We start from the raw sequence: 12,440 nt of genomic DNA, 5'->3' as shown, positions 1-12,440 counted from the left end.
GTAATGTGGACAGCCTGGGTTAAATGGGAAGGGGTTAGCCAGGGACAGCTGGCTTTTGCAGGAGGTCAGAGACAGAGACTGGCAGAGACAACTGCGTGACAGGTGCAGTGGGAGGGGTGGCGGGAGGGGGAGGGCTGGGCATATAGGACCAAAGGTAAAATTTAAGCTAACGGCTCAGAGACAGTATGCAGCCTGGCTTGGCTGTGAGAAACAATGCTCAATGCATGGGCTTCGGAGTGAGAGCCAGGTTTGAACCCTCCCTTCCTCCAGTGCTTACTAGCTATGTAAACTGTCAAATGATGTACACTTTCTGAGCTAGCCTTAGCTTCCTTATCTGTAAAAACTGTACTTGGTTCTGAGATTGTTGAGAGAACAAAATACTTGTAAATACTCAAGCACTGTCGCCTCCTCTGGTTATTCTAGGTTGGTAGAAAGGAATTTTGTTGTGGTATAAAAGTACACGCCCAGCATGTGTTCCCCATGCAATCTTATTTAATCCACAAAATCCCTTCAGAAGAGGCTTTAATGGTGCCATTTCATATCATGGGCCATAAAGGTTCCAGAAGGTTCCAGCGCTGGTTGTCAGTAGAGCAGAAAGAGTCCAAGCTAGGTAGTCAGACTGTCAGAGTCATAAATGCACCAGTATCTTATAGCTTCATGAGTAAGTGAAAAGATGGCATCAGTAAGAAGCAGCTTCACAAAACAGCTAGAGGGTTAGCAATTAGCAGCAAACGTCTAAATCCACGCTTTCATTTTCTTGAGGTTTCAGAATTTTTCTGGGTAAAGCTAATGCTAGCCATTTTCAAGCTGACCACCTCTATGCTTCTAATCCCTCACCTGCTGAGTGAATGAATGTCAAGAACTTCACATCTCTCACCCAGTCTCCTCAGCCATGAATGTGGGGAACTTGTACTGCATAATCTCTCAAGTCACTTCCAGCTCTAACAATGTGAGAATGTAGGAAGAATTTAGGGACACATGCTGCCATGCTCAGAGCCTGCTCTTGAGTGATTCTTTTTGCAATAGAAGGCTTCTGGCACAAAAAGTTGTTAAATCCTAAAATACTAGGGTATAATGTTCTCAAACTCTTTATTTTAATCAAAACTATACAAACTGAGCCAGGCGCCAGTGGTTCACACCTATAATCCCAGCTACTCAAGAGGCTGAAAGCTAGGCAATCAAAGTATGAAAACAGCTCAGGCGAAAGTCTACAAGACTCTATCTCCAATTAATCAGCAAAATACTAGACTAGAGGCATGGCTTAAGCGGTAGAGGGCCAGCCATGAGCAAGAAAATTAAGAAAGAGTGGGAGGCCCTGAATTCAAGCCCTAGTACTGGGCACGCGCGCACGCGCACACACACACACACACACACACACACACACACACAGATGGAATGTATATATGCACATATACAAAAATATGAAATATACGCATATATGTATGCAAACATACACACACACACACAAGCTACATTCATTTTCACTGATGTAGGGACAATGCCTTTCTTCAACACTAGGGCATGTGGAAAGAGAGAAGCAAGAAATCATTATGCCCATAATGCAATAGCTACCATGTCCTATTTCCTTTCTTTTCTTGCACGTGTGGGTGTGTGCTTATGTGTAGTGGTACTGGGAACTGAACCCAGCACATGTCAGGCAGCCATTCAATATCCTTAAAATGGAAAGAGAATTTCAAGTGCTTACACATAAATACAAAAGAAGACTCTCTAGCTTTTTAAGTTTTTTCCTAGATTATTCTAGCTGTTTCTCCTACGTAGATTGACTCACCTTTACAGTCTCTGTAAAGTATTCAACAGTTTCCTTAGAAACAAGAATGCTCGTTTTTATATTCCTATTTCAGCAGTTTAATTAAACAATAAGTCAGACTGTCATTCCTCCTTGCTAGGCTTCCAAGGGCTCACCCACCACGAGAGAACAAACGCATGCCTGTGCAAGGCTTGACATGCTGTGTCCCTACCCTCCTCGCTGACTTCCTCTCCCACCACTTTCTCCCTGGTTCACTTGCTCCAGCCATGCCCTCAAATGCAAAGTGCACTGTTGCTCAAACTCTACAAACTACTGATCCCCCTAGAAAGCCACAAGGCTCGCTAAAACTCACCTTTTCTACAACTTTGCTCCAGTCATCTTGCTTCAGGTAGCTGCTTCTCCCAGCATTGGATTTTCTCTCTTTCCACACCCATATTGGGTTTTTGTTTTCTATCATGGATAACACACCTAACTGACATTCTATAATATTTTATTCACTAGGATTTTAGCTTCAGGTGGGCAGGGAATTTTCTCTGCTTGCTAATGTGCCCCTGTATCTAGGACAGCAGGTCTCTACTTCTCACAAAAAATAAATGTTTAGTAATAATAATAATTATTATTATTACAATAAATGTCCTACCTCTCTAATTGAATTGCCTAAGTACAATACTAGGTACCTGAGACATGAGCAGGGCTAGTAACAAAGGTAGTCTTGGTAAACAAAGACTTGTGAGTTCAGGAATGTGCAGGTACAGAAAAGTATACCCCACTAGCTTTGAACAGCCATCAGCCTTGGGATTAGCCAACGCTGGACCCAAGTGGAACAAGATTACTCATTACATACTATGCATTATCTCTCCCTTAACTTGGTCTAATTGAGCTCTCCAATCACTTGATTGTTTCACACTAAAATGCACAAGAACAAATAGTAAAGTTAAGTGTGGAAGATGGTCTAGGTACAGAAGAGAGTCTGCTACTTTTTATCAGATACAGATGGAACAACAGAAAGAATAGAGATTGTCATATTCCAGTCCATGACTTTTAGCAAAACTCTTCATCTCTCTCTCTCATCCTTAGGTCCTCATTAATAGGGGGAAGATTTAAAATATTATGTGATCTGCCTATTTCATTGGTCTAAATCTCAGATGAATCAACAGCTATGAAAATATACTTTTAAAAATTATGAAGCAATTCTATGTCATGAACCATTCTCTTTATATTAGCATAGCTGACTGATTTATCTATAATAACTACAAAATTGATTATATACTTCAGAGCGCTTTGATTTTAAAATGGTTGCTAAAATGTATTAAGGAATAAACAGAAAGGCAAGTCTGCTTCCCGAGGCATGGAATGAGAAGGAAAATGGCTTTTTTTCTGATTCAAATATGTAACTCTCCAGAAAAAGAACTGTAGTATATAAAAATCCAATTTAAGAATATTTCTGTGAATATCTATAATTATCTAGATTATTGCAGGCATCACATTTTTTCGTGTATTTTAACACCACAAGGATAATCCAAGATGACTTGTTAATATCATACATGTCAATAGCAGGTGGTGATGTAAATGAGCAAATCCTTTCCAATCAACACAGTTCAGTTTTATTATAGCATTTATTAAACCCAAATAAAAAAAGTGGTGAAGAATGACTTGTCATACCACTTATGAGAGTTGATGGAGTGTAGACAGTCTTTTCAATAAGACTTTAACACACTGTTATGCACCATGGTACATTATTAATGAAAAGAAACGCCTGAGACATGCATCAGCTTTTCCCCCAAGTCATTCTGCCATCAAGTTCAAAATCAATTCTACCCTAGATGCCAAAGGGTCAGAGATAAAATGTTCATTTGTTTGTCTCCCCCCTAAAAAGTCTAAGTTTATCATTCAAAGAAACAATCAGAAATCTTCCCTATTCTATTGAATTAGTAATAGTACTATTTTTGAGAAAGAATCAAAGGAAATGGCAAATATACCAGGAATATAAACAAACTGTGACCTCATTTATATATGACCAGAGGTCAGGATCTCATTTTCTCTTTGATTGAAAAACTACAAAGGACTGGCACAGAATGTAAATGGGGGGGGGGGGGAAAACATGAATTTTTCTTCCAGAACCTGAGAATCCAAATGGAAATAATTCACTTTAGGAAAGGTATTAAGTAATTGAGCCTGATGGGACCAGGGTGAGAGTTAATCCTCAAACTATGAAGAAAAGTAAACATATTTTACAATGACAGGATCACTTCACTTGTTCACCCCACAACCTCAATCAAGCATTGTGCACTGAAAAGAAATATATTAAGAATGACTTACTGCCACCAAGGACCCTTGATAGACACAAGCACCTGTGAAGAAAAACAAAACGAGAATTAAAAGTCATCATAATCAAGCAATGGGCACTGCCCCAACAGGCTTACTGCTAAACTACATCTAGAAATATGCATCCGAATCAGCAAATTGCTTGAGCATTCTTCTCCTGGGGAAATAAGCCCATATACCAAAACAACGTTTTCTTGGATATACATGAAAGAATGGATTATTAAAACTTATTATTCGCATATTAAAATAAATGTATGTATAATGGCATCCAGTGTTATTTCGCTTGTGACAAGTCAGGGACACCTCTGTGATCCAGTCTCTATTTACCTATCCAAGATTCTCTTCCACATTTGGCTGACACAAATTCCCCAGGCTAATCCAAGAGGCCCATTTGAAATTTAACAATAAGCATCCATGTCTCAAGGCTTTGGTTCATTTTCATTTTTTTCAAGACATATAATGGGTCTATTCGAGGTCTTTGAACTTGATCTCATGTCCTTGAGGAAACTTTTCCAGCCCACGGAATTATGTCCTTCTTCCTTTGAACTCATATCATCACTCTGTGCCTGAATCATTTACTTAAGAATTCATTTTGCATATTTCCCTTGTGGCACTCCATTTATTATTGCTATTATTGTTGTTATTATTAGGGTTCTTTTTAAGCTTGGTCTCACTATCTACCCCAGATGTAGCCCAGTTTGAACTTGAATACTATGCCTCCCAGCCAGTTCTGTAACATAAGACCTGCCTCAGCTTCCAGAGCTGAAATTACAGACCTGTACCATCACATCTGACTATGAATATGTGCTTGGCATGATGAGCCTCCACCCTATCACCACACACACACACACACACACACACACACACACACACACACACACACCTAAATTCTTGCCTTTTATAAGACAGTATGTTCCTCTGTTCCTCTTTGGGGGAGGTTAAGCCACTTTAGAGGAGAGTTATATAGATGATGGTTATTTCAAAAGAGCTCATCTATTGAGTTCCTGACCTCCAAAATCCTTTTCACTCCATTTTTCTTTCTGATGGGCTGCTTATGAACTGATACGTCTTTATATTTTCCAGTCATTAGGCACTAAATGAAGAAAAACAGATGATTTGTTTCTAAATGGAAAAGAAGGCTGAATTTGACTGGGGTAGCATCTATATTCTGACTAAGTAGTATATCATAAAACAAATTTCTAAGTCTTTATTTGAAAACAACATAAAATTGCAATCCTAAGTTAACAAAAAAAGAGAAAAACAGATGAGGTTCACAACACTAAATTATAATATATGCAGGCATTTGTCACAAAAATACATATCAATACACAATCTCAACCAATTTTTGAGCAGCACAACAGGTGTTGATTAACCTGGAACAGGTGTGAAGTGTGCTAGCAGCTATTCTTCTAGAAACTGAGAAACTGCACAACAGACTCAAATAGTACAGGCACACCAACGTAGATGCAAACTTGACAATGTGCCACTGTTGGTTTTCCCAAGAGGGAGGGACACAATTACTCCAGAGCTGGCCTCTAGCAAACCATTCATGAGGTACCAAAAACATTAACTTCTCAGGAGAGAATTGTTCTACCCTCTCCACTCATAATAGAATTAAGAACAATTTCTAAAGAAAACAGGACGATTATTTCCACTTAGGTTTGAATCAAAGATCTCTGAGGGCAAATTCACTGAAATGATTTTTATGTGCTTGACATTCAAATAAAAAAACTTGAGATAAAACCTAGAGAGGAAATTCTTAACTGACTTACTTTTCCTTAAGAATTTTCTTTTCCAAAGACAGTATTACAATCTACAGTATGCCATAGAAAATGAGGTATATTTATAGATGTATAAATATAGAACCGTCATATGTATCTTAAATAGATATGTACATATATGTCTATATCTATAGATAGATTAAATATATGTTTGTTGATAGAATTCACTTTTGTGCATGTGTGTGTGTGTGTGCGCACAGACTAGTTTTAGGGCTTTACCTCAGAACCTGGGCTCTGTCCTTGAGCTATTTTGTTCAAGGTTAGCACTCTACCACTTGAGTTACAGCTCTACTTCCAGCTTTTTGGTGGTTTGTTGGAGATAGTCTCTTAGGCTGGCTTCATACCATGATCCTCAGATCTCAGCTTCCTCAGTAATTAGGATTACAAGTATGAGCCATCAGCACCTGGCTACAACCCACTTTCTGATATATGTGGCTGTCAGTGCTGGGGCTTGAACTCAGAACCCAGGAACCATTCTACCACTTAAGCCACATTTCCACTTCTGGCTTTTTGGTGGTTAATTATAGATAAGATTCTCAATTGTAGATAAGATTCTCATGGCATTTCTTGGTTTGAACCATGATCTTCAGATCTCAGCCACCAGTGGCTACAACTTACTTTTAAATTACTTAGACATTTTCTTACTTCTGATGTTGAAAAACATAATAAAGATCATCACCACTGAAGTACATTTTAACAAAATTGAATCTTCTTTCAGATCATTACTCTTTTAATGGCTAGCCCATGAAAAAAACACATTAACAGATAAAATTGCATGGAGTATCATGTACAATGTTTTCAAATATATATATATATATATAAAACCTTTGAAATAAATAAAGTTTAACATTTAAAAAACATAATGCTTACTATCTTTATAATAAATTCATCCTCCTCTCTAGTCAAGTATTGTTTAACAATGAAAATAGTTTCTGAGAAATGTTTTCATAGGTGGTTTCTGCCCCTGGCAGGATTACAGTGACATAAGCTAAGGCATACAACATCACCATTAAGTGATTTAATCTTATAGAACCAGTGTAAATAGTGTGCCTTGTTAACAAAAACATTTTTATTACACATGAGCCTATAATTTTATTTCTCTTCTCCACAAAGCCAATTTCTTTTCAAAGCTGCCTGAGAAATCAAGTATCTTAAGAAGTAACCAACTATCAGTTTTTAAATCATTTTTGGAGTTGGGCACCAGCGACTCACAACTGTAATCCTAACTACTTACAAAGGAAGGATGAAAGTTCACAGCCAGCACAGGTAAAAAAAAAAAAAAAAAATCAAGAGACCTCTTTCTCTACTCAGTCTGATCAAGGTGGCACATGTCTGTCATCTAGCTTTGTGGGAGGCTGAGACTGAGAGGATGGAAGTTCCAGGCGGCCCCAAGCAGAAGATTCCATAAGATCCCTCAGTCAGGGGCTGGGAAGGTGGCTCAGTGGTAGAGCGCTTGCCTTGCATGCCTGAGGCCCTGGGTTTGATTCCTCAGCACCACATAAGCAAAAAGAAAAAAGCCGGAAGTGGCGCTGTGGCTCAAGTGGTAGAGCACTAGGCTTGAGCGGAAGAGCTGAGGAACAGTGCCCAGGCCCAGAGTTCAGGCCCCACGACCAGACCCAAAAAAAAAAAAAAGAAGACTCCTCAGTCAAAGAAAGTAGGAATGATGTGCATGCCTATCATCCCAGAAACAAGGAGAAGCCAAAATTAGGCAGATTTTGTCTAGGTATGTGCCTGAGCTAGAAGCAAGATTAGGGCAAAAAAAAAAAGGTCTGGAGATGTGGCTCAGCAGTAGAGTGCCTGCCTAGCAACTGGGAGGCCCTGAGTACAATTCTGAACTATATATATGAGTCACAAATAAAGTGTTAAAGCACTTGCCTAGTATATACAATGCCGTAGTTGAATCCTCAGTAGAAGCTGGAGGTGGGGGGGAGGGAGGGAGATAGGACATTTTTTTGAAGTTTAGAGAGAACTTATAAACTCAATGCAACATGACTACATGAGGTTCTTAGAGAAGAGCACCGCAACCATACTTGGTTAAGCCAAGGATCGGCTACAGACCCAAGTCAAACGGTGTGAAGCTGCTGATAATTACAGATAAATAAATATCATTAAGGAAAGAAAATAACTCAATTTGGGTCACTCTATGATGCACACTTTCAAAAGAAATAAGCTTTGCCCTCTGAGGCCCTTCCTAAAACAGAACACTTCTACCCAGAAGGCAGCTGCATGAATGAGTCTCCATTAACAGGATTTCCAAACCCTCATTTTTACTCTTGGGAGAAAATAAAACATTCCAAAATGATGCCCAGTACTATCAAACATTCATCACCACCCAAAGCCAGATGCAGTCACCCAGAACAAGCATATTTCTCCCACACTGTGGCACATTACACGCCTACAAGCAGATGAAGTTGGAAGGCTTATTGGCATTGGGTGCTGGGTGCTGGGGCAGCTCCCGGATCAGAATTAGGACAAAGAGGCCTTTTCGCCAATCCATTGAGCCACATAATATGGAAAATAAAGGTACTCCCTCCACTCATCTGTTTTTTTTTTTCCTTAAGGAGTACTAGAATGATTACCAGTCCATTCAAGGTTTGCCATTTATTATTTTACTTGAGCTTTAAAGAAACTCCACCTCAAAGTGAATTCTGAGAGAGGGTAAACAAGTAAGCTGTCTTCAAAGGAAAACTGGAAAAAATAAGACAAGGAGAGCGAGAGTTCCAAAACCAACTACACGACAAGACAATTTAAGTTCTATACTGCAGGGGAGAGCCTAGGTTCTGAGATTGGGATGCTCCTCTCCCTTGTGGCTGGGTCATTTCTTGTAGGTCACAGGCAACATGTTACTGCATGAAATTCAAAACAAGTAAATGAATGTTTTGAAGACTTTTACCAGTTGTAGTAAATTCTTGCCTGAGACACCTGTAAAATATTGGCATTTTCAAGGAAATCTTGAGGCATAATTTATATCAATACTTACATCCTATTCACCATAGAAACACTAAGTTGAAAACTGAAAGAATGAAGAAAGTGAAACTCAAGAGAATGTCAGGCTCATTAGTTGAAAGGAATAGTAGCCGATAACAACCATAAAAATATAGAGATTCGAAGAACAGAGTATCACAAAATATGATTCATTAGGAACAAGCAGCCACAAGTTGGCATTTAAATGTTCAAGTTTTATGTTGTATTAGAATTCAGCATATGGCTGTATAAACTGTGGAATAGTTAAAATAGAATGACTGACAGGACAGCTCATGTCCTGATTACTCTCAACTAGGATTTTGACCAATTAATACAGTAGTTAAAATGAAAATGAACTACATAAGATTTGGCATCAGGATCCAATCTAGCCATGTGGTATAGAGTGCTTATAATAGAGCACAGTGCACCTTGAGTAAAACTGCTACTGAAATACATGGCAGTGGACATGGATGGTTGTGTCCTCATGAAAGGACAGACATCCCTTAGGAAGGGTAATACTCAGAATCCAATCCCTGGAGGGGAATGAATGGAAGTACAATATATTACAAATAAAAACTTAGGACAACAACTCTTTGTGTGTCGGGGGGGGGGGGGGGGGGGGGGGGGGGGGGGGGCGATTGGAGAGGAGAGAAGAGGGGGGGGGGGGAAGGGAAGGGGCGCTATTACTGAGGCTTGTACTCAGGGCCTGAACACTGCCCTTGAGCTTTTTTTGCTCAAAGATGGCAAGCTACTACTGAGCCACAGTGCTACTTCTGGCTTTTTGCTGGTTAACTGGAGATAAGAATTTCACAGACTTTCCTGTCCAAGCTGGCTTCAGACCATAACCTTCAGATCTTAGCCTCCTGAGTAGCTAGGATAACAGGTATGAGCTATTGGTGCTCAGCTACATCACCTCTTTGTTTCTACCAACAGGTACTTATAAAAGTCAAAAGGCTCCAAAGTTGTGCTCACTAACAATCAATTGGAATCAGAAAAAAAATCAATATTGGAAAACCCAAGGAACAAATATTCTTATATCCTAACTAATAGTTTCATGATATTAACAATTTTGGTAAGCACAACATATGAGGTTTGTTGTTATTTGTTTTGATGCCCATACCCACCCCACCAGCCCTATGAAGATCCAGATGCTCTCTGAAAAGGCTTACAGAATGAATAGTGAAGTGAGAGGCTATCTTGGTGGGCTAATATCTTCTCTAATAGTGTTATAAGTGTGCGTGCCTCACCAAAAAGACTCTTCAGCCAAGAGCAAAACCAAAAATGCTGATCTGCCAGTAAATAAAAAATAAATAAAAGGAAATGATCCTTTTCAGTGTAGTCAGTTAATAGCATTTATGAGAGAGGTTATAGGATTAGCTACTACCACCCAGGAATGGTGGGACACGAACTGGAGCCTGTTCTCTTTGCCTCCAATCTGTCATCTTTCTGTTTCAAACCAGCTGTGGGTCCACTGAAACCTCACAAGACTTCCACATGCCAACAACTCAAGAGGCATGTCTACAGAAAAATGCCAAAATAGTTTCCCCATTCAGAAAGCAGCCATGTGAGAAGTTTCCCTAATACTTTTGACTGCATGAAGTCCTCAAATCAGAGTAGTTCATCAGATTAGCAAAACAGGCCAATAAAAAAAAGACAATATGCTAATAAAAATTCCCATTTTTCTTGTGACAAACTGTTATTTAGAAACGGAAAGTTGCAATTGATCACAAATAAGGCAGCGAATGTTGACCTCTTCCCTCATCCCTTTTTCTTCTGTGGTGCTGGGACCAAACATAGAACCTGTGTATACTAAGTAAGAACTGTATTACAGCTACAATCTCTGATACCTCTACCTCTCCTTTTATCCCTCCATTCTCTTTGCTATGTTTAAGAATTAGCAAATGTATTTTAGACAGATTATCTCCTAGTAGACTTTCTCATTTAGTAAGTGACAGAAACACAGCCCAAAGGGTTAGATGGTTCATTTAAGGTCAGCTAATCATAGAGGCTGGTCTACAAGTTATGCTTCAATGAAAAGAATGTGATCTGGCGATATCTGTTCATCTGGCCAATATTGTTGAACCTTCACTATTATAGGAGCTAAGCCAGATATAGAAGTAACCATAAGCCATCATAACTTTTCAGCAAGCACATAGCCTTGAAAGACATGACTGTATCAACTCTAACTATGGGGGGAAAATGAACATTAACTAGATGGATATATGATATGACTGAAAACTAAATAAAACACAACAAATTCTAACATGCACAGAGAGGCCCACGTAAATACCTATTTCTTTTCTGGTTTTAAACATGATTCCCTAGGCTAATAATAAAAACTTGAGGAAATCTCTAAGATCCTTATGCTTTCCACCTTAAAAGGAAATCTCTTAGTTGTAAAACAAAAAAGATTTTTACCAGAACTAAATTGAATGTTCTATCTGATGACAACTGATATTTTTTTCTATGAGACTGGTAATCACACCGTTAAGCAAAATAAAGTGATAAAGTTTGTAGGGTGGTTAGCATAGGGCCATGACTATTTTCAATTCATTATTAGATAAGCATCATTATGACTTGCCTGGAAAGTCTCAGACATGCCTTCTCTGAAAATGGACTTAAACAATTAGATGCAAAGTTTCCAAAGAATCCTTGAAGAGATATACACAAACAGCCGTACCAAAGTTCCTAAACTTTGCACACTGGATTGCCCAACTGCACACTGCATTGTCCAAAAGGCACTCTACAAGGCTCTTAAAATTAATGGCTTTATGTCATTTCAAGAGATTTCATCCAGAGAAACTACATCATGCCAACTGCCCCCTGGTGAGCAATCCTGGACTGGACACATGCTTTCCACGTTGCTGGGCTGTGTATGATTCTAAATAAGAAACTCTCACCAAGTGAAAAATCGGAATTTTTCTAAGTCCGAAGTTGAGGTTTGGGTGGCTTTGCTTGACTTCCAACCGGTTAACTATTAAAATCAAACCTTACAAGTTTTCCTTCAGGATGCTCAGACACACACCTACACAATGTCTATTTCTGCAGGTGACGGAGCAGGTTTGCACACCGGCTGCACAGGCCCCGGGGGATGCTTCCCCTAGGATAGAACCCTTCGATCTGCTTTTCCCTGGAGGGAAGCGGCCAGGTGGCACTGAACCAGAGGGAAAGCCCGCTGCTGGGCGCGCATTTCCAAGGCCGGGCCACTTCCTCTTGGGACTGTGTGTGTAGTAAAGAGGAGGTGTTTCTCTGAGGTCTGGAAGTCAGAGGCGGGGCTCGGCCCCCCTCCTACCCCCGCGACCTCCAGCGAGGGCGGGGCGAAGCCCCTCTCCGCACCCGGGAGCTCCCCCGCCCCAGCCATCCCGGGAGAAGGCGCAGCGCCCCCAGCAGCCCGGGCTACGGCTCTGAAGGGCGACCCGGCAGGTGAACTGTTCCTCCCGCAGCTGGTTGAATAATGACTCGCGCCAGAAGAGGAAGCCGAGAGCCGGGCGCTGGGGATGAAGTCTTCGAACCTCAGACCTCGGGTTCCTTCCCTCCGCGCAGCGAGTCCCCCAGACGCCCTCACCGGGCCGCTTTCCCCGCTCCTCAAAGCTGGCGGGAAC

At 40.3% G+C, this 12,440-nt stretch overlaps 1 protein-coding gene across 1 annotated transcript in view; it reads right to left on the bottom strand.

Moving 5' to 3' along the window:
* The window catches only part of Fras1 (Fraser extracellular matrix complex subunit 1), a 452,968-nt gene extending 440,769 nt beyond the window's left edge, over window positions 1-12,199 (bottom strand). The window contains exons 1-3 of the mRNA XM_013020100.1: window positions 11,951-12,199; window positions 11,519-11,591; window positions 4,088-4,119 (exon numbers count right to left, since the gene is read on the bottom strand). Coding sequence (XP_012875554.1) covers window positions 4,088-4,119; window positions 11,519-11,591; window positions 11,951-12,199 — 354 coding nt within the window. The remainder of the gene's footprint in view (window positions 1-4,087; window positions 4,120-11,518; window positions 11,592-11,950) is intronic.
* Window positions 12,200-12,440: the final 241 nt, after the last annotated feature.

This window comes from Dipodomys ordii, unplaced genomic scaffold, assembly GCF_000151885.1.
Source record: "Dipodomys ordii isolate 6190 unplaced genomic scaffold, Dord_2.0 Scaffold49, whole genome shotgun sequence".
NCBI lineage: Eukaryota > Metazoa > Chordata > Mammalia > Rodentia > Heteromyidae > Dipodomys > Dipodomys ordii.
Note: the sequence above shows the minus strand (reverse complement) of the source record. Positions and strands in the feature narration are given on the sequence as shown.